This window comes from Labrus bergylta, chromosome 17, assembly GCF_963930695.1.
Source record: "Labrus bergylta chromosome 17, fLabBer1.1, whole genome shotgun sequence".
Lineage (NCBI taxonomy): Eukaryota > Metazoa > Chordata > Actinopteri > Labriformes > Labridae > Labrus > Labrus bergylta.
Window position 1 is genome coordinate 25695405 of NC_089211.1, and position 20697 is coordinate 25716101.

At 44.2% G+C, this 20697-nt stretch overlaps 1 protein-coding gene across 1 annotated transcript; it reads left to right on the top strand.

The window, feature by feature from the left end:
• Positions 1-16298: 16298 nt before the first annotated feature.
• On the top strand, positions 16299-19357 carry LOC110004690 (E3 ubiquitin-protein ligase TRIM35-like). The gene has a single exon (XM_020660186.2). It carries the CDS (start codon positions 16576-16578, stop codon positions 17974-17976), a length of 1401 nt encoding a protein of 466 aa, XP_020515842.2. The 5' UTR covers positions 16299-16575; the 3' UTR covers positions 17977-19357.
• Positions 19358-20697: the final 1340 nt, after the last annotated feature.

Genomic DNA, 20697 nt, shown 5'->3' on the forward strand with positions numbered 1-20697 from the left:
TGCAGCTTGTTCCCCTCAATAAATGATTTCAGGCTTTCAAATGAGTCTATATTCCCATCTGTAACTCGCTGCTCCCACAGCTACAGTTTTCTTGTGAAAGACGTAATTTTATCCGCCACCTGTGGGAGGTGTGTCTTGGTGCCCTGCATCTGCAGATTTAGTTCATTGAGTTTTTGAAATATGTCACTGAGATATGCAAGTTTCATGAGAAAGTTGTTGTTTTTAAACTTGTGGGCAAGTTCATTCCCCTCTTCCTCCGAGAAGATTCTGATCTCATCCCGCAGTTCAAACACCCTGGACAAAACCTTTCCACGTGACAGCCACCGGGACTCACTGTGGAACAATAAAGCAGTGTGACCAGAGCCCATCTCCTCGCACAGTGCAGAAAACATTCGGGCTTTGACAGGCCTAGTCTTTATGAAGTTTACCGTGGTAATAATATCTGTCATCACATCGTTAAGCTCAGGACTCAGCTGTTTAGAAGCGAGCGCTTCTCTGTGGATCATGCAGTGCGTCCACTGCACGTCGGGGGAGACGCGCTTGATGAGCGCCTGCAGCCCTCCCCGTTTCCCTGCCATTGCCTGGGCCCCATCCGTGCAGATGCCCACACAGTCGTTCTATGTCAGATCGGCCTCTTTCAAGTAAGTGTCGATGATATTAAACAGCTCAGCTGCAGTGGCTCTATTCATCACACGTTTACAGAAAAGCAAATCCTCCCTCAGATCATCAGCGTCGATGAATCTGACATAAGTTATTAATAAGCAGTCCTTGTTGCTGTCGGTCGCTTCATCCACCTGCAGGGCAAAACGGTTGTCCCGTATCTTGTCATTAAGCTGCTCCTCGATGTCTTTTGACATGTCATAAATACGTCTTGCAATAGTATTGTTTGACAGAGGGATAGTTTTTAATTTACTGGCTGTTGCTTCATCAATCATAGTAGAGACCATATCAACAGCGGCGGGCAGTATTAATTCCTTCGCGATGGTGTGTGGCTTTTTACACTTAGCAACTCTATATGTTACTTTATATGACGCCAGTTGAGCATTTGACGGCAAAACGGCTGCTTTGGTAAAGGTGCTCTGCTGTGCATGACAGCTGAGAAGTTTCTTTTTGAAGAACTCAACAGGCTTGTGTGTGTGTGCGGGACGGGTTGTTTCTAGATGGCGTTTTAACTTGTTTGGCTTCATGCTGTCAGATGCTCATACTTTGAAGCACAACACACACTGTGGTCTCTCTTCGTTACCCACCGTTGTACAGGTGAAGCCGAGGGCGAGATATGACTCGTCATACTTTCTTGTCTTTGATTTTGATGTGCTATCTGATGAAGACTCATTGTCAGCTTTAAGTTTTGCTGGAGGTCCTCTCTCAATATTCGCCATGCTTGGCTAGTTGCGCTAACTGTAGTGCATTGTTTGGAAATTGGAACTTTTCTTCTTCGTCTTTTCCCCCCAAAAGTTTCGCGCCCCCCCTGTTATGGCCCACTTTGGGAACCACTGCTTTAACCTAAAGTATTAAACACAGAAAGGCTATCGTACGCTTAACAGTCATACAATCATTCCCCTATAAAAATACTACCATGCTTTTATTGTGAAGCACGGTAAAAATACTACCATGCTTTTATTGTGAAGGACGGACATCAAACTTTCCTCCTCGTGCAGAGAGCAACACAGTTAGCAAACCTCGTAACTAACAGGCAACTAAAATAACACTAATATTAACACGGGAAAGAATTAGCACTAGGTAGGCTAAGCACAAACATGTAATGAATTTGACATGACTCTTCTTCAACTACTGTGTGGCTCCAACTAATCCGGGGGACAGTTAGCGAGCATGTCGGGGCCGAGACGTCAGCTAATTAGCATATAGTGTTTTTTTTCAGCCAAGGGAGCTCAGCTCCACCATTGTAACTGCAGCCTACATCCCCCCTGATGCCGATGCAAAAGCTGCTATGAAGGAACTTTACACCGCTATCAGTAAACAACAGACTGCTCACCCGGAGGCTGCATTTATAGTTGCAGGTGATTTTAATCACTCAAACTTAAAGACAGTGCTCCCTACATTTCACCAGCATGTTTCCTGCAATACAAGAGGAAACAAAACTCTGGACCATGTTTACACAAACATCGCAAGAGCCTACACCACGACCCCCCTCCCCCACCTGGGACAGTCAGACCACCTTTCTTTGTTCCTCATCCCCAAGTACTCCCCACTCATCCAACGTGTGAAGCCATCAGTGACAACAATTAAAGTGTGGCCAGCGGGGACAGACTCTGTACTTCAGGACAAGTTCCATCACACAGACTGGAGTATGTTTGCTTCGCAGGCTACCTTGGGCTCTCATACAGACATTGACACCTACACTTCTTCTGTGCTGGATTATATCAATACCACCATCGACAGTGTTACAACATGGAAGCAGATCACCACGTACCCAAATCAGAAGCCATGGATGAACAAGGAGGTGCGTCTCCTGCTGAAGGCCCGCAACACCGCCTTCAGATCAGATGATGCAATGGCCTACAGCGTATCCAGGGCAAACCTGAGGAGGGGCATCATCAAGGCCAAGCACTGCTACAAGCTGAAGGTAGAGGAACACTTCTCCAACTCCGACCCCAGACGCATGTGGCAGGGCATCCAGGCCATCAGTGACTATAAACCCAGAAACTCCACCCCGATAACCACAGATGTCTCCTTCCTGAACGAGCTAAATCACTTTTATGCTCGTTTCGATAGAGACAACAGGGAGACGCAGACCACGACCAGACCTCCTGCAGACAACCAGCCCCTCTCACTCACCTCCACAGACGTCCACGTTGCACTGAGCCGGATCAACGCTCGAAAGGCTGCTGGTCCAGACGGCACCCCCGGGCGCGTGCTTAGAGCATGTGCGGAGCAGCTCACTGGGGTTTTTACGGACATCTTCAACCTGTCCCTCGCCCAAGCAGCTGTGCCAGCATGCTTCAAAGCCACCTCCATTGTCCCAGTGCCGAAACACTCCAGCCCGACAGGCCTGAATGACTACCGCCCTGTAGCACTCACACCCATCATAATGAAGTGCTTTGAGCGACTGGTCCTAGCACACCTGAAAAACTGCCTCCCACCCACACTGGACCCATACCAGTTTGCCTACCGCAGCAATAATAATAATAATAATAACTTTATTTATATAGCACCTTTTAAAAACACAGGTTTACAAAGTGCTTTGACAAACAGCAAGAACAAAGCAAACTAAACCAAACACAGAAAAACATTAACAACAGTAAGAATATAACAGATGCAAAATACCAAAAATAATTAAATACAATTCAACAGAAAAGAACCCAAAGTGCACGATACACAACCAGACATATATAACCCAACCATCATAAGAACCATCATAAGAACCATCATAAGAACCCAGGAACACAAGAACCCAACAACATGAGCTGAGACCAAGAGGACCAAAGATTTAAAAAGATGTAAGAAACTAAGAGATAAAAGCAAATAAAAAAAAGCAATGAGAAGGTAAGCGCAGTAAAAGAAATAAAAACAAGTGGTTAAAGGATCAAAAAACCCAAAACTATAATATTAATAAAAATAAAAATTAACTATAAATACGAAACATAAATAGACAAAGTAAGTAAGATAAGAAATTACCAAGTTAAAACACAAGAGGAGATTAAGATATGAGCATAAATACGAGATAAGACCATAAATAAAAGACAGTAAGAAGTAGAAGAAGATAAAAATAGTAAAACCAGTAAGAGAAGACATTAAGAAGACGACATCACATAAAAGCAAGTCTGTAAAAGTATGTTTTAAGAAGGGATTTAAAAGAATTGAGGGAATCTGCAAGTCTTATCTCCTCAGGGAGGTCGTTCCAAAGTCGAGGGGCCCTGACTGAAAAGGCCCGGTCACCTTTAGTTTTAAGTCTCGACTTTGGAACGACCAGGAGGCTCCCACCCGAGGATCTAAGACTGCGGGCTGGCTCATATGGTGTCAGTAACTCTGTTATATAGCTTGGAGCCAGCCCCGTCCGTGCTTTAAAAGTAATGAGTAAAATCTTAAAATTGATTCTAAAACGTACAGGAAGCCAATGTAATGAAGCTAAAATTGGAGTGATGTGATGTCGTCTGTTACAACCAGTAAGAAGCCTAGCTGCTGCATTTTGGACCAGCTGGAGGCGAGACAGTGACTTATTTGTGATTCCGGAAAAGAGGGAGTTACAGTAGTCAAGTCGGGAGAAGATGAGGGTGTGGATGATCTTTTCAAGGTCTCGTTGGGTTAGGATTGTTTTAATTTTGGAGATGGTGCGTAGATGGAAGAAGCTTGATCGGACAACTGTTTTGATATGGGATTCAAAGGTGAGATTGCAATCGAATGTTATTCCTAGATTTCTGGCAGTGGGTTGGACATTGGTGAATAAGGGACCGAGGCTGCTCTTTGAGATATGAGTGGTGTTTGGCGGGTTGAATACTATGATTTCAGATTTAGAATTGTTCAGTTGGAGAAAGTTTTGCGCCATCCAGCAGTTGATATCGTTTAGGCAGTTTCTGACAGCAGCTAGGCTCCTAGGGTCCTCAGGTCTCAAAGGAAGGTATATCTGTGTGTCGTCTGCGTAGCAGTGAAAGGAGACATTGTGGCGTTCAATTATTTGGCCAAGAGGCAGCATATAAATGGAGAATAAAATGGGACCTAAAACCGAACCTTGCGGTACACCACAGGTAATGTTAGAGGTAGAGGAGGAGTAGTTACCGATGGTGACCGCGAAGGTTCTTTCTAAAAGATAAGAGTAAAACCAGCTAAGTGCAGTATCCTTTAAACCAACCCAATGTCTGAGACGATCAGTTAAAATTGTGTGATCAACAGTATCAAAAGCTGCGCTAAGATCTAAAAGAATTAAAATTGTGCCCTCCCCTCTATCTGTTGCTAAAAGAAGGTCATTGGTTACCTTGAGGAGGGCAGTCTCTGTGCTGTGACAAGCTCTAAAACCGGATTGGAATTTCTCAAAGAGGTTATTTTCAGTCATAAAAGATAAAAGTTGTGTTGAAACCACCTTTTCTAAAACTTTTGATAAAAATGGAAGTTTTGAGATTGGTCTAAAATTGTTAAAATCAGTGGGATCAAGGTTGGGTTTCTTTAAAAGTGGTTGGACCACAGCATGTTTAAAAGCAGAGGGGACTACACCTTCCGCCAAGGAACTATTAATAATGGATAAAATACTGGGTCCAACTGTGTTAAAAACCTCTTTGAGAAATGTTGTGGGAATAAAATCAAGGCTGCACGTAGCTGATTTCATATGGGTTAAAATGTCAGATAAAAAGGTCAAGGACACCGGCTCAAAACTGCTAAAATAACTGTTAACTTCCCTGCTGGTGTCTAAAATACGGTCTGGGGGGATGATTTGTTGCCTAATGTCCTTGACTTTATTAGTAAAATAAGTTAAAAACTTCTCACATAGATCCTGAGAAGGATCAGTAAAATAAGAAGGGGAGGGGGTGGTGATTGATTCTAAAACCTTAAATAAAATTCTGGGGTTAGAATGATTGACTAAAATCAGATTAGAATGAAATGCTGCTCTTGCGTCTTTAACTTCCTTTTGGTATTGTTTCATTGAATCTCTCCATATTTCATAAAATACATGCAAGCCTGTTTTTTTCCATTTTCGTTCTTTCCTTCTGCAGTCTCTTTTTAGATCCTGAGTCAGTTCGTTTAGCCATGGCTGTGGGACTCTGTTAGGTTTTTTGTCTTTATAGGGAGCAACAGAGTCCAGCACAGTTTGACAGGTGAGATTAAAAGAGGAGACCAGCTCCTCTGTGTTAAAATGTTGGTAAAAGGCAGTTGAAGAGACAGAAATAAAAAGCTCCTTAAACTTGCTAGCAGATGTAGAGTTAAAAACCCTGCTGCGGACAGGTGCCTTGCTAATAAAAGGTGGCTGAGATAGAACCACTCTGAATAAAACCAGTTTGTGGTCTGACACACAGATATCCTTTGTCTCAAAGTTGTTAGGGCAGAGACCGCTGTATAAAACAAGATCAAGTGTGTGGCCCTTAGAGTGAGTGGGTTCCTGTATTGCCTGAGTAAGGTTAAAAGATTCTAGAATATCCATAAAATCACCCGCAAGGGACTGAGAGGGGCAACAGACATGTATGTTAAAATCACCTAAAACAAGGATTTTATCATACTTAGAAATAAAATGTGATAGAAACTCTGAAAACTCTGCAATAAAAACATTGTTAGGTCTGGGTGGTCTGTAGATGATTAAAATTAGCACAGGATCTTTTAAGTTAACAATAAAACCAAGATGCTCAAATGATGTAAAATGAGTGTGAATAATTGGAGAGCATTTAAAATCTTTTCTATGAATAACAGCAACCCCCCCTCCCCGGCCTGACATCCTGGGCTGATGAAGGTGAGTGAAATCGGGGGGGGTGCTTCAATCAGAGGACTGCAATCTCCCATGGTCAACCAGGTCTCAGTGACAATAAAAAAGTCCAGATTATTATGATTTATAAAATCAAGGCAGATAAAAGATTTATTATTAAGGGATCTGATATTTAAAAGACCAAAGTTAGCTGAAGTGCAATTAAAGGTTGGTTGTGGAAGAGGTTGGAGGCGTACTTGGGTGAGATTGGAGTGGTTACAGTAATTGACAGGTGACAGATGTTGATGAGACAGTCTACAGGTGACGTGTACAGGGATAGTGAATTCAGTGCTGTGGTCTGTGACAGTAGAGAGTGTATGACAGTTATTGGAGGACAGAGAAGAAGGAGAAAAAGAGTGACACCAGTTGTGAGAAGTAGGGGAGGGGCTTGCTGTGAGTAGATTGTTCTGAGGTGAAACAGGTGAGAGGGGATTGGAAGTGGGTGTGTGCTCAGATGGATGTCATACAGGTGTTAAGGACTGGACAGCGTGCTGGATATTAGCGGACAACATTTGACTGCCCAACGGATTTGGATGAATCCCGTCGCTTTTAAAAAGTGTAGCATGGTTCCAGAACAGGTTAAAATTGTCAATAAAATCTAGGTTGTGTGATTTGCAAGCGTGCCGGAGCCAGGTGTGCAGGGAGAGGATACGGTTAAAACGCTCAGGACCACGATCAAAGGTTGGAATGGGTCCAGAGATAAAAACTGATTTTCCACAGTTCTTTAAAACATTAAAAAGGAGATTAAAATCCTTTTTGGTGCACTCAGATTGCCGCCGGGAAGAGTCGTTTGTGCCCACGTGTACAACGACTCTCTTAATTGAGAGTGGGAGTGAAGGCAGAAGACTGAGGAGTTTGTCTAGGACTACGGGTACAGTGGCGCTGGGAAGACAGTGTGTGGTGGCATTAAAGAAGCGGACATTCCTGGTGATTGAATCTCCAATGATAAGAGTTGTCGGGGGAAAAAGAGGGCAAGGAGGTGATGAGTGTGTGCTACCTGGATCGGCCTGCGGGCGCTCGGCCGTTACCACCTGCGGTAAAGCGGGCGGGTCATGTTGAGGCGACTGCAGTGAAGCGGACCGCCGCCGCGGCTCAGCCGGAGGAAGACCCCCAGAGCGTCTGGTGACGGCCTCCTGCAGCATTTTCCGGCGATTCTTCCCAGTGGCCGAGTGGCGGGCCTCCCGACCAGAAGAACGCGCTGCAGGTGGAGGTGAGGTGGCAAGTCCATGTGGAGCCCTGGCGGAGTGGCGAGTAGTTCCGTTTGGTGCAGGAGTACGCGCAGCGGCAGCAGAAGCCACCGCCAGTCCCAGGCCGACCGGAGCCCCGTCCTTCAGCAGCGTGAAGCGGTTGTGGAGGGTCATCCGGGGTTGCGGAGGGGCCAGATGGTCCGTCTTCCGCCTGCGGTGTACCACGTCGGTCCAGGGTAGCTCGGGCGGCTTCGGAGTGGAGCTGTGTACTGGGGCCAGCAGCCTCTTTCCTGGTGCGCCCTCGGAGTTACCTGACGGGGCCGGTGTTGTGGCGTCCTGGTCCAGCGCAGTGAGGGCGCTGGCCAGACCCTCTGTCCCAACGCCATCGGTGCCCGAGGCCCCTGTACTGAGGTCTCCCATAGAGCGGTGTCCGGTCGTTTCGGCTACCGGTTCCTCCGGGTAGGCCCGCGCGAGGCCGAGGTGATCGGAGGTTAGCCAGGGAAGAGTGGCGGCCGAGGCAGACACCAGCTTTGATGCCGGTGAGGGTGGTGCGGATGGCGATCGGACCGCCAGGCTCGAGGACTGCATATAGGATATGTGTTTTGACTGTGCAGCAGCCACGGAAACAAAGCCTTCAATCAGATGGTCTTTGTTCCGAAGTTCGGACTTAAGTCGTTGGATATCGTCCTTTAACTGTGAGTACTGATGTTCGCAGTTCGTACACGCAGACATGGCTAGCTCCAGATGTTTACAAACAGTTTTAAGCTAGCAGCAGTCTTCCAGTGGCAGGCTTCAGTGATTACCACACTTTAAAAGTAATATCCAAACACCCAAAGGCTAAAAATGTTCATCTATGTTGAATAAATACTTAAAACAATAGGAGTACAGAGGATGCAGTTTCCACTGCGCTGCACTCTGTGCTCACACATCTGGACAATAACAACACATACGCACGAATGCTGTTTGTTGATTTTAGCTCAGCATTCAACTCTGTCATCCCCTCCAAGTTAAACACTAAACTCGGAGACCTGGGCTTCAACACCTCCCTCCGTCACTGGATAATGGACTTTCTGACCAACAGGCCCCAGTATGTTAGGTCAGGACACACCTGCTCCACCACCATCACACTCAACACAGGCGTACCACAGGGCTGTGTGCTGAGCCCATTCCTCTACTCCCTCTTCACCCACGACTGCAGACCTGTACATGGATCCAACACAATCATCAAGTCAGCGGACGATACGGCGGTGATTGGCCTCATCAGCAACAACGATGACACGGCCTACAGGGAGGAGGTACAGCATCTGGCCGCCTGGTGTGCTGACAACAACCTGCTCCTCAACACCAGCAAGACGAAGGAGCTCATCGTGGACTTCAGGAGAGAAAGAGGAAGCCCATTCACATCAACGGGATGGCTGTTGAACGTGTCTCCAGCTTCAAGTTCCTGGGGACCCACATCACAGAGGACCTCTCCTGGTCCACTAACACCTCCAGTCTGGTTAAGAAGGCTCATCAACGCCTCTTTTTCCTGAGGACACTGAAGAGACACCACCTGTCTTCAGCTGTACTGATGAACTTCTACCGCTGTGTGATCGAGAGCATCCTGACCAGCAGTGTCTCAGTCTGGTACGGAAACTGCTCTGTCACAGACCGTAAGGCGCTACAGCGGGTGGTAAAAACCGCCCAGCGCATCACAAGGTGTCCACTTCCTGCCATTGAGGATGTCCAAAGGAAACGCTGTCTGCGGCGACCTCACGGCATCCTTAAAGACTGCTCCCACCCTGCCCACAGACTGTTTACCCTCCTGCCCTCCGGTAGGCGCTTCAGAAGCCTTCGGACCAGAACCAGCAGACTGAGGAACAGCTTTTTCCCCAGAGCTGTCTCTCTACTGAACTCTACCCCCCGAACTCTGAACTCTGAACTCTGTCTCTCTCTCTCTCTCTCCCTCTCTCTCTCCGCCCCCTGCTGACCCCCCCCCCCCTTTCCCCTGCACATCACCTCACACCCATCATCCCCCCACCACTCCTCCTGGTCACACACACACATCTCTCATCCACCTGTATTATTGTATTATAGTATGTTCATATGTCCATATTCTTTATATTATCTGTAAACTAGTATAGCATGCTCACTGCACCTTAATCTGTATATTATAATCCTAAGAATACACTTATATTTATAGCATTTATTTATATTTATAGCATCCCATTAATCCAGCCATCCATATATACCTAATAATTCACTTTTTTTAGTCTACATCTGTAAATTTTGTAATTACTGTACATAGCACAGACACAGCACTTTCTGCTTATTTGCACTTCTGGTGAGATGCCAAACCTCATTTTGTTAATCTATACTTGTATATGTGTAATGACAATAAAGTTGAATCTCATCTCATCTCTTTTAATGAGAAAATTCACAATATTCACCAGCACTTATGTCCAAACCCACTGCTTATCTCCCCTCCTGAATCTCTCCCGTACTGTCAGTCGCTTTCCTGTTTTCAATTCCCTGATCCCTCTGAAATCTCTGACCTCATCCAAAAATCCAAGCTCTCCACTTGTCAGCTTGATCCCCTGCCCACAACCTTGGTCAGATCTTGCCTCTCTTCTCTGATTCCCCTCATATCTGCCATCATTCACGCCTCCCTCACCACTGGAATTGTTCCTTCATTATTCAAAACTGCAGCTGTCACTCCTATATTGAAAAAACCTGGTTCAGATCCTAACAACTTCAATAACCTCCGCCCCATTTCTAACTTACCTTTCATCTCCAAAATTCTGGAAAAAATTGTCGCCACCCAGCTACAGTTTCACTTAAATCAAAATAGCCTCTATGAGCCCTTCCAGTCCAGTTTCCGCCCCCGTCACAGTACAGAAACTGCTCTACTAAAAATCACCAACAATCTCCTCATTGCTTCTGACTCCGGCTTACTTTCCATCCTCATCCTTCTTGACCTGAGTGCAGCCTTTGACACTATCTCACACCCCATCCTCCTCAGTAGACTCTCCTCCATTGGCATCACTCACACCCCCCTTACCTGGTTCCACTCTTATCTCTCAGGCCGCACTCAGTTCATACAGCTTAAATCCTTCAAATCCGAGCCTTCCCCAGTCACTACAGGTGTGCCCCAGGGCTCTGTTCTCTTCATCACCTACCTTCTCCCCCTTGGCAGTATTTTCCGTAAATTCAATATACTTTTCCACTGCTTTGCGGATGACACCCAGCTCTACCTCTCCAGTAAACCAAACTCCACACTTCCACCCTCCTCCCTCACTTCTTGTTTATCTGAAATAAAATCCTGGTTCTCCTCAAACTTCCTTAAATTAAACAGTGATAAAACCAAGATCCTTCTCGTCGACACTAAATCCATATTATCCAAAGTTGGCAGTTTCTCCCTCACTATTGACAGCTCCTCAGTTTCCCCTTCCCCTCAGGTTAAGAGTCTGGGTGTCATCCTCGACAGCACACTATCATTCAAATCCCATATCAATAACCCAGTCTGCATACTTCCACTTACGAAACATCAACCGTCTCCGCCCCTCCCTCACCCCCCATACTGCCTCCATCCTTGTCCACAGCCTTGTCACCTTCCGTATTGATTATTGTAATTCTCTCCTCTTCGGCCTCCCTCATAAGTCCCTCCATAAGCTCCAACTGGTTCAAAACTCTGCTGCCCGTATTGTCACCAAAACCCCCTCTTACCATCACATCACCCCCATCCTACAGCAACTCCACGGGCTCCCGGTGAAGCAAAGAATCATCTTCAAACTACTCCTGTACACCTTCAAGGCCATCCACAACCTCGCCCCTCCATAACTGTCTGACCTCCTTCACATCGGCACTTCAGCCCGCTCCCTCAGATCCTCCTCATCCATCCACCTCACCGTGCCCTTTGCCCGCCTCAGCACCATGGGGGGGCAGAGCTTTCAGCTGCTCTGCTCCCCAGCTCTACAACTCTCTGCCACCTGACATTCGCAATATTGACTCTCTCCCCATCTTCAAATCCAGACTCAAAACCCATCTGTTCAAGATCGCCTACTCACTCTGACACTTTAAACTGCAATTCCACTGTCCACAATTCCATTTCTTTATTGTATGCTGTTTTTGTTATCCATCGCTGTTTTTAAAATGTTGATTGTTGTACAGTGTCCTTGTGTGTCCTGAAAGGCGCTTATAAAATAAAAATGTATTATTATATCCAGAATACGCCGAACATCTCAGCTCTAAACTCCGGCTCTGTGGGAGTTAATAACTTTGTCTCAACATTAAAGAACACACAATGTCACATATAAGACTTCAGGTAAGTACTCACTCTTTTCATTCACGCACAACCAACTTCTGAAGTGATTACTCTGCACACTGATGGCTCATCTGTCATCAACTGATGCACACTGCTCATTACTACATGATGTAATTCACTATATGACCAGCAGGTGACACCTCTCCCCTATTGAGCACAATATCATCACATTACAGTTTTTTCCAATTGCTAACACACTAAAATGACATGCATAGCACAATTATTTAAACTGACACACAGAGAGCAAAACCTCTTCTCAAGTCTCCAAAAGTCTAAACACATTTTCTGCTTTACACACATTTTGCAATTCAAAATGGCACTTTTTAAATGCACTGAACACGGTTCTCTGCATAAGACACAACAATCAGACATAAAGTCACATGTTTGCCATTTCAAAACACTGCCATTCAAAATGACACTACATGAGCTAATTGGTCAATGTATGTGCCACCTGGCCAAACACCTCAATGGTTAATTGTTATCACTTCAATCAGGAAGTAAGCACTCTGAAAAGACCACAAGTGAGCACCTTATTTTTACAACAACAACGGAAGAGGTTGTAGAGAGAGGAAGAGGGAGGGTGAGAATGAGAGGGGGAGGAAGAGTGAGAGGTAGGGGTAGAGCTGGTAGAGGAAGAGTGTGAGGTAGGGGTAGAGCTGGTAGAGGAAGAGTGAGAGGTAGGGGTAGAGCTGGTAGAGGAAGAGTGAGAGGTAGGGGTAGAGCTGGTAGAGGAAGAGTGAGAGGTAGGGGTAGAGCTGGTAGAGGAAGAGTGAGAGGTAGAGCTGGTAGAGGAAGAGTGAGAGGTAGGAGTAGAGCTGGTAGAGGAAGAGTGAGAGGTAGGAGTAGAGCTGGTAGAGGAAGAGTGAGAGGTAGGGGTAGAGCTGGTAGAGGAAGAGTGAGAGGTAGGGGTAGAGCTGGTAGAGGAAGAGTGAGAGGTAGAGCTGGTAGAGGTAGAGTGAGAGGTAGGAGTAGAGCTGGTAGAGGAAGAGTGAGAGGTAGAGCTGGTAGAGGAAGAGTGAGAGGTAGGAGTAGAGCTGGTAGAGGAAGAGTGAGAGGTAGGGGTAGAGCTGGTAGAGGAAGAGTGAGAGGTAGGGGTAGAGCTGGTAGAGGAAGAGTGAGAGGTAGGGGTAGAGCTGGTAGAGGAAGAGTGAGAGGTAGAGCTGGTAGAGGTAGAGTGAGAGGTAGGAGTAGAGCTGGTAGAGGAAGAGTGAGAGGTAGAGCTGGTAGAGGAAGAGTGAGAGGTAGAGCTGGTAGAGGAAGAGTGAGAGGTAGGAGTAGAGCTGGTAGAGGAGTTCATGGCCAAAGAAGAAAACAACTTTCAAATGAAATCAGAGCAACTTTAGTTGATCATGTCATCATGGGCTGACAATGTGAGAGGCTGGACAGAGAGTGCAGCCCAACTTGAGCCGTTTTACTGCACTGGTATATGTAGTGTAACCCAGGTTAATTAAATTGAATTAAATATTAGCCCTCTATTTTTTTTTCCTTTTGAGAGGGGAGTGACCTCAGTGAACCTCCATAACTTAAGAATTCAATTCAATTCAATTCAATTTATTTTGTATAGCGTCAACTCATAACAAGTGTTATCTCAAGACACTTTACAAAAAGCAGGTAAAAGACCTTACTCATTGTTATGTTACAAAAAGCAGGTAAAAGACCTTACTCATTGTTATGTTACAAAAAGCAGGTAAAAGACCTTACTCATTGTTATGTTACAAAAAGCAGGTAAAAGACCTTACTCATTGTTATGTTACAAAGATCCGGCCTATCCATCATGAGCACTTTAGCAAAGCAGCAAAAGTTACAGTGGTAAGAAAAAACATTCATTTTATTTTGTATTTATTTACTTCCCTATTTTATTTTTCTAAAACATTCCATAATCTCACCTGAGATTATGGAATCTTCAACCAATCAGAACTCCTCCCACTTATCATAAACATCCGGTTCACGAGGTCACTTCCCCTCACCTCATCTCATGGCATGTTGCAGAGGCAGAATTGTTTGGTTGCCCAAGACGGGACAACGAGTTTATGATTTACACAGCGGTCAGGTTTTTTGTGTATGAACCTTACAGCGTGGAGATGGCGAGCTAAAATCTACCAGATCTACTCTGCCTACAAGTTGGTAGGATCTAAAAAGACATTCGAACACGGATCGAAAGACATTGATTTTTTTTTGGATGGACCCAAGAAGGGTTTTTTGATTAAGAGGATATTTATGTTGGTTGTTTGAACTTATTGTTTTGTTATATTGGAAGTATTTTTTTATGTGAAATACAATAATTATTATTTAAATTTACCTGTGTTTGGATTTTGTTGGTATTCACATTTGAGCTCCGAGAGACCTACCTTATTTCTTCCTAATTTAAATTTGACTTAAATGCACAATTAGCCCACATGCTACAGTAGCACTGACTTGTTTGGTGAAAAATAAAAAAATAAATGTTTCAACAGCATGTGTGTGTATCTGCAAATATTTCTGTGCATGTGAACAATCTGAAGAATTGTCTACACTTCAAACTATTTTAGTATTATGGCAAAGCATACTAAAGATGAGAGTGCTTTTCATTATGCCCAACAGTGTGTAGTTGGTTAGACAAAAATCTGGTAATATGAATGAAGTGTGTGCCATTTGGTGCAAAAGTTTGATTTTGATAATGCTATATGTAGTTTTGGTTGCAGTGCTTCATTTTTCAGGATATGTGAGGTATTTTGCAGTTTGTGGTTTTGTGAATTGTGTATTTTGATAAAACCAGCCTAGTTTGCAAAATTGTGTTTTAGCAATTGGAAAAAAACTCTATACTAGAGAAAGATGTTTTTAAGTCTCTGTGTGTTTAGTTTATTATAAGAGAGAAAGATGTTTTAAGTCTCTGTGTGTTTAGTTTATTATAAGAGAGAAAGATGTTTTTAAGTCTCTGTGTGTTTAGTTTATTATAAGAGAGAAAGGTGTTTGTAAGTCTCTGTGTGTTTTCTTCTCAGGACGTTGTAGTCTTTAGCTGTGAGCTTTGTTTAGGTTAAGTTTTGTTTCTGTCCTTTTTATTTCAGACAAGTTGTGTTAAGTTGCTTCTGCTGTAAACACCCCATTTCCTGATATGGATGTTTCACATTAAAAGCACTACAACTTCAGATAGGCCGGGGACTTTTATTTTGAAGAACTTGTCGGAAGTACAAAGTGTTTATCACACAGCTTTAGCAGAGGTGATTCTCGATGACGCTGTGTCGGGACTCTACTGTGTTTACAGCCGCTCACTTTATCCTGAGTCACCGCCACAGCCCCCTTCTTTTAGTTATCCTGGACTTAAGACAGCGAGGCATCAGTTTAAACACACCTTTACCTGTGATGAAGATGCTAACCTGAGCTGTGGTCGGTTAAAGAGACACCGAGTCAAGTCGTTTCAGCCTGCAGCGGAGCACTGTGGTCTGAGCCTGCAGGACCAGCTGACTCTGCTCATAAAGTCAGCAAGACCAGGACCGGGACTCAATTGATGTTGTTTTCTGTCACAAATCCCTCTGTTAGCCTACGTTACTTTCATTACACACCACCGTATGTGTTTAGGTAAAACAAACTCACTCAACGCTGCTCAAAACAAACCTCTCACAAACACTTCAGCATGTGCACAGTGATATAGAAGCTGTGAGCAGATGGGAGCTGTATGCCCAACACTCTGCAGAAACTATGAGAAACTTTAACAGTTTTAATAACCTGATGGTTTAAATGTGCTGCACAACGCGATCGTACTGTGGAGCCGTCTGAATTACACATTTGTGGTACCACTGGAAAGCTGGGAATTTGTACTTTCTCCCACTTTTTACATTTTTATTTTAGCGTGGAAGTTAGTTTTTACAGGTTAAGACGAAGCGGCGTGCGGGCGTAGGGTCAACACGTCATTGGTCACGACAATGCTAGAGACGACTGTCACGTTTGTCTGGAACTAAAACAGTACCATATTATTAATCTTTTTATCATTTTGGCTAAATTTCATATCCATAAAAGTAAATTTGCAAACAGAAAACCTATTTTCAAACATTATTTGAATGAGCTGCAGCAGTACATGAAAACCATCCAGCACTCTGAGAACCCCAAGGCCCTGAAGACTCTTGAATATTGTATTTATTTTAATTGTGTAAACTGATGACCCTTCCATTTCTACCCTTCCCTATGTTTTTACTTGTCTTAGTCTTTGTCAACCCCTGGCATGTTCCTTTGTTCCTTAATCTAACTTTGTAACATTGTCTGTGTTTACAATGAAGTTGTTAAAAAAAGAAAAGAAAAAGACTGTCACGTTTGTCTGCTCAGTCAGCTGATCCATGACACTCCCCCCCCCAGAGAAATGAGACTGTTCTCTGTGTTCCTGCTCTGAAGAAGCTCCGCCCCCTCACCTGATTCACCTGAAACAAACCAGGAAACAGGCTGTTATTCTGCCTCACCCTGAAGAGACACACACACGCTGACAGACGGACCGACCTGCAGACACAAACCAGCACGACTTCCACTGAGAGAGGACAGGAGGAGGAGGAGGGGATACTGGGAGTACTTGTTATACTGGGAATACTGGGAATACAAACACTTCAACCTGCTGCTGAATCCACAAACTGAACCAGAGTTTCAAAGTGAAAGTAACTCTCAGGGACGGGGAGTGGCTTCCTGTTTTTTTCTGCTGCGTGTTTTGACTCTGAGATAAAATGGCGTCCAAGTTTGAAGAAGATCTGAGCTGTCCGATCTGCCTCGACATCTTTAAAGATCCAGTGATGCTGTCCTGCAGCCACAGCTTCTGTAGAGAGTGTGTGAAGGACTGCTGGAAGGAGAAGGAGAACCAGGAGTGTCCGGTTTGTAAGAGGAGACACTCAAGGGAATGGTTACCTCCTGCCTTTGCTTTAAAGAACCTGAGTGAGAGTTTTGTGCAGGAGAGAGATCAGAGAGCTTCAGAGGATCTCTGCAGTCTGCACTCTGAGAAACTCAAACTCTTCTGTCTGGACCATCAGGAGCCGGTGTGTCTCGTCTGCATTACTTCAGAAAAACACAGCAAACACACAATCAGACCCATCGATGAAGCTGCTGGACAACACAAGAAGAAACTTCAGGAAACTCTGGAGCCGGTAAAGAAGAAGTTAAATGTTTTTAAAGAAGTTAAAGTGAAGTTTGATCAAACAGCAGAACACATTCAGGTCCAGGCCCGACACACAGAGAGGCAGATTAAGGAGCAGTTTAAGAAGCTTCACCAGTTTCTAGAAGAGGAAGAGGAGGCCAGGCTGTGTGCACTGAGGGAGGAAGAGGAGCAGAAGAGTCAGAGGATGAAGGAGGAGATGGAGGCTCTGAGCAGAGAGATAGCAGCTCTTTCACACACAGTCAGAGACACAGAGGACGAGCTGAGAGCTGAAGACGTCTCATTCCTGAAAAACTACAAGGCTGCAGTGGAAAGAGTCCAGCAGCGCCCCCTGCTGGAGGATCCACAGCTGCCCTCAGGAGCTCTGATAGACCAGGCCAAACACCTGGGTAACCTGAGCTTCAACATCTGGAACAAGATGAAGGACATGGTCTCCTACAGTCCGGTCATTCTGGACCCAAACACTGCTCATCCAGTCTTCATCCTGTCTGAAGATCTGACCTGTGTGACACGAGGAGAGGAGCAGCAGCTTCCTGATAATCCAGAGAGGTTTGATACTTACTGCTCTGTCCTGGGCTCTGAGGGCTTTAACTCAGGGACTCACAGCTGGGACGTCCAGGTTGGAGACAGTACACTCTGGGGACTGGGTGTGTTAGCAGAGTCTGTAGAGAGGAAGGGATACATACGGTCTGGATTATGGGTCATAGGGTTCCATGATGGTGAATACGCAGCATACTCCCCACCACATCCAGACACTGTTCTCTCAGTGAAGAAGAATCCTCAGAGGATCAGAGTGAATCTGGACTGTAACAGAGGAGAGCTGTCGTTCTCTGATCCTGATACTAACACACACATACACACATACACACACATACACACACACACACACACACACACACACACACACACTGAGAGGATGTTTCCATTCATTATCACTGTGGATAAACTCCCACTGAAGATTTTACCAGAGAAGATCTAAGATGATGATGATGATGATGATGATGAAGATGATGATGAAGATGTGATGATGATGAAGATGTGATGATGATGATGATGATGATGAAGATGTGATGATGATGTGATGATGGTGAAGATGATGGTGAAGATGATGATGATGAAGATGATAATGATGATGAAGATGTGATGATGATGATGATGTGATGATGAAGATGATGATGATGATGAAGATGTGATGATGATGATGATGATGATGTGATGATGATGATGATGAAGATGTGATGATGATGATGATGATGAAGATGTGATGATGAAGATGATGATGATGATGTGATGATGATGATGATGTGATGATGATGATGATGATGAAGATGTGATGATGAAGATGATGATGATGATGATGATGAAGATATGATGATGATGATGATGAAGATATGATGATGATGATGATGATGATGATGAAGATATGATGATGATGTGATGATGATGATGATGATGAGAAAGATGATGATGATGAAGATGATCCTGATTGGTCGGTTTGTTGGAGTGTCTTTAAATATAATCTGCTCAGCGTGTTAACTGGTTAACTGTCGTCTCTTTTTCACTTGAACTCTGAGGAGTCCCTGAAGGCATCATCGTCTGTATCTCTGTGTGCTGGAGTTATTACCCTGCAGGGAGAGATTATAATCTGCACACGGTGATCTGAAATCACTCCACAGTTGTTGAGAGATCAGAAAGAGTTATGCAATTGTTGAATTTGTTTTTATCGTATATGTTCTTTTTCTTTTATTATCATTTAATCAATTTATAATTTACTTCATATTTTTACTTTTTCTTTTATTATCACTTAATCTTTTTATCATTTCATTCATATGTCATATAGTCGCTATGACTTTCTTTCTTTTTTTCTATTTTTAATTGCACAGTTTAAGTTTGTTTCATCTAGAGGTATTCTTTAAATCTTTTTTTCAGGTTAATATATATGTATGGGGGGGGGGGCGCGTCTGTTTTGTGGTTAATTTGTAACAAATGTTTCATGTCATGTACGTCTTTGTAACCTGATACTGGATACTTTGAATTTCCCTCGGGATCAGTAAAGTTTCTACACTTGATCTGAATCCCTCTTTCTATCTGCTGTTGTGTTTTATTGATCTTGTAAATGTCATCATGGAGGAGTGTCTCTCCTGAGAGGAGGAGTTTGTCTCTGTCAGTAATTATAAAGTTATTCTGATTCATTCAGGTGTTTCTTTAACTCCAGTCTAAAGCTGTGACGTCTGAAAGTTTCAGATCAAGACGATCGGTGTCGTCTCCGACTCGTCCGTCAGGTCGGACAGGAAGAAGAAAAAGTCCTGAAGGGGAAGTTTGACTTGATGTGTTCAAAGATTAAATTATAGAACGTGATGCTCCTGACTCCACCTTTAAGGTTTATTTAACGTGCTGCATTAAGACGTTATTTAAAGGCAGGGTTGGTCATTTCCTCCAGATCCACTTCTTCAGATTCTGGTGTAAATTGTCTTTAGGTCCTGACAGAAATGAATAACTCATGTTCTCTGAAAAAGGAACAAAGAAAATCCATCATCTGTATCAGTTTGTAAGTCTGTAAAAACTTTGACCAATGTCTGCCACGAGGTACCAATCTGATGAACCAATCAGACGCCTCCCTGTCTCCCTGCTCGCTCTCTACCTCTTGCGTGCTCTAGCTCACACTCAAAGAGCGTCACCGATGACTTTAGGAGTTTAAAGTGTGAGTTTACTGACCGCTGAATGAGACATGAGACGACGTAGTTTCTACACAATGACAGAGATGAGCTGAGGTCCACTTCTGGAGGGACGGCGCTCGTGTATGTAAGTGAGGAGGCGTGGCTTTAGAGGGAGCACAGAGGGGAGGGGGCGGTCACTGATTGGACCTTTAACTTCAGTCCAACATCTTCTTTCACCTCTTTAAATTCTAAATGTTAAAATAAAATCCATCATTCCTCTGAGCTGTAATTATGTTTTAATCATCACACTATAAATTACAGTAAAATATGTACACGTTACCGAGGCACAAGAAGTCTGAGATGAAAAACAAAGAAAACAGACGTGAAGTGTTTCAAACCGTTTCATAAAGTGATCACATGTTTGTTCACTTCCAGCTTGAAGGAGGGGTTTTTTTTTCATCTGCACATTCTGGCTTTTATTTCCACTCATTCATGAATCTGTGAGGCAGGAAAAAGTCGGTCAACACATATGAAAGCATGCCGTCGCCCTCTGCTGGCCAAACTGAAAAATGCATGAAAAAAAAAGAAGGTGTTTTTCCTCATGTAGGCAGAATGGATCTTAAAGGGTCAGTACACAAGATTTTCTTCTCCACATTATCAGAACTTTTGAGCACCTTTAAGGTCGAGCCTGGAGCGTCCGTCTCGTCTTTTACAATCTACATTTTGGATGTTTATCGCTGAAAAGGCGACACCTGGAGGAACTTTTTTTCTGCAATGTTTGACAGGTAATATTGGAGAAAAAGTGGCGTTTACAAACTGCAGATAACCTGAACATCGTTAGCACCTTTAAAGGAACAATGATCGACATGTTCCACATAAATAAATCATAAATCCAGTCTGTCCTGTGTAAATGTGTCTCTGAGTCCTGACTGTCTACAATGAGGGAGAAGCTCGAGTCCCGCTGGCTGTGTTGTTGTCAGAGCCGTGTTTACATGGACGGGACGGCCGGCTCCTCCCCTTGTGTATAAAAGCTGTTTTAGTCA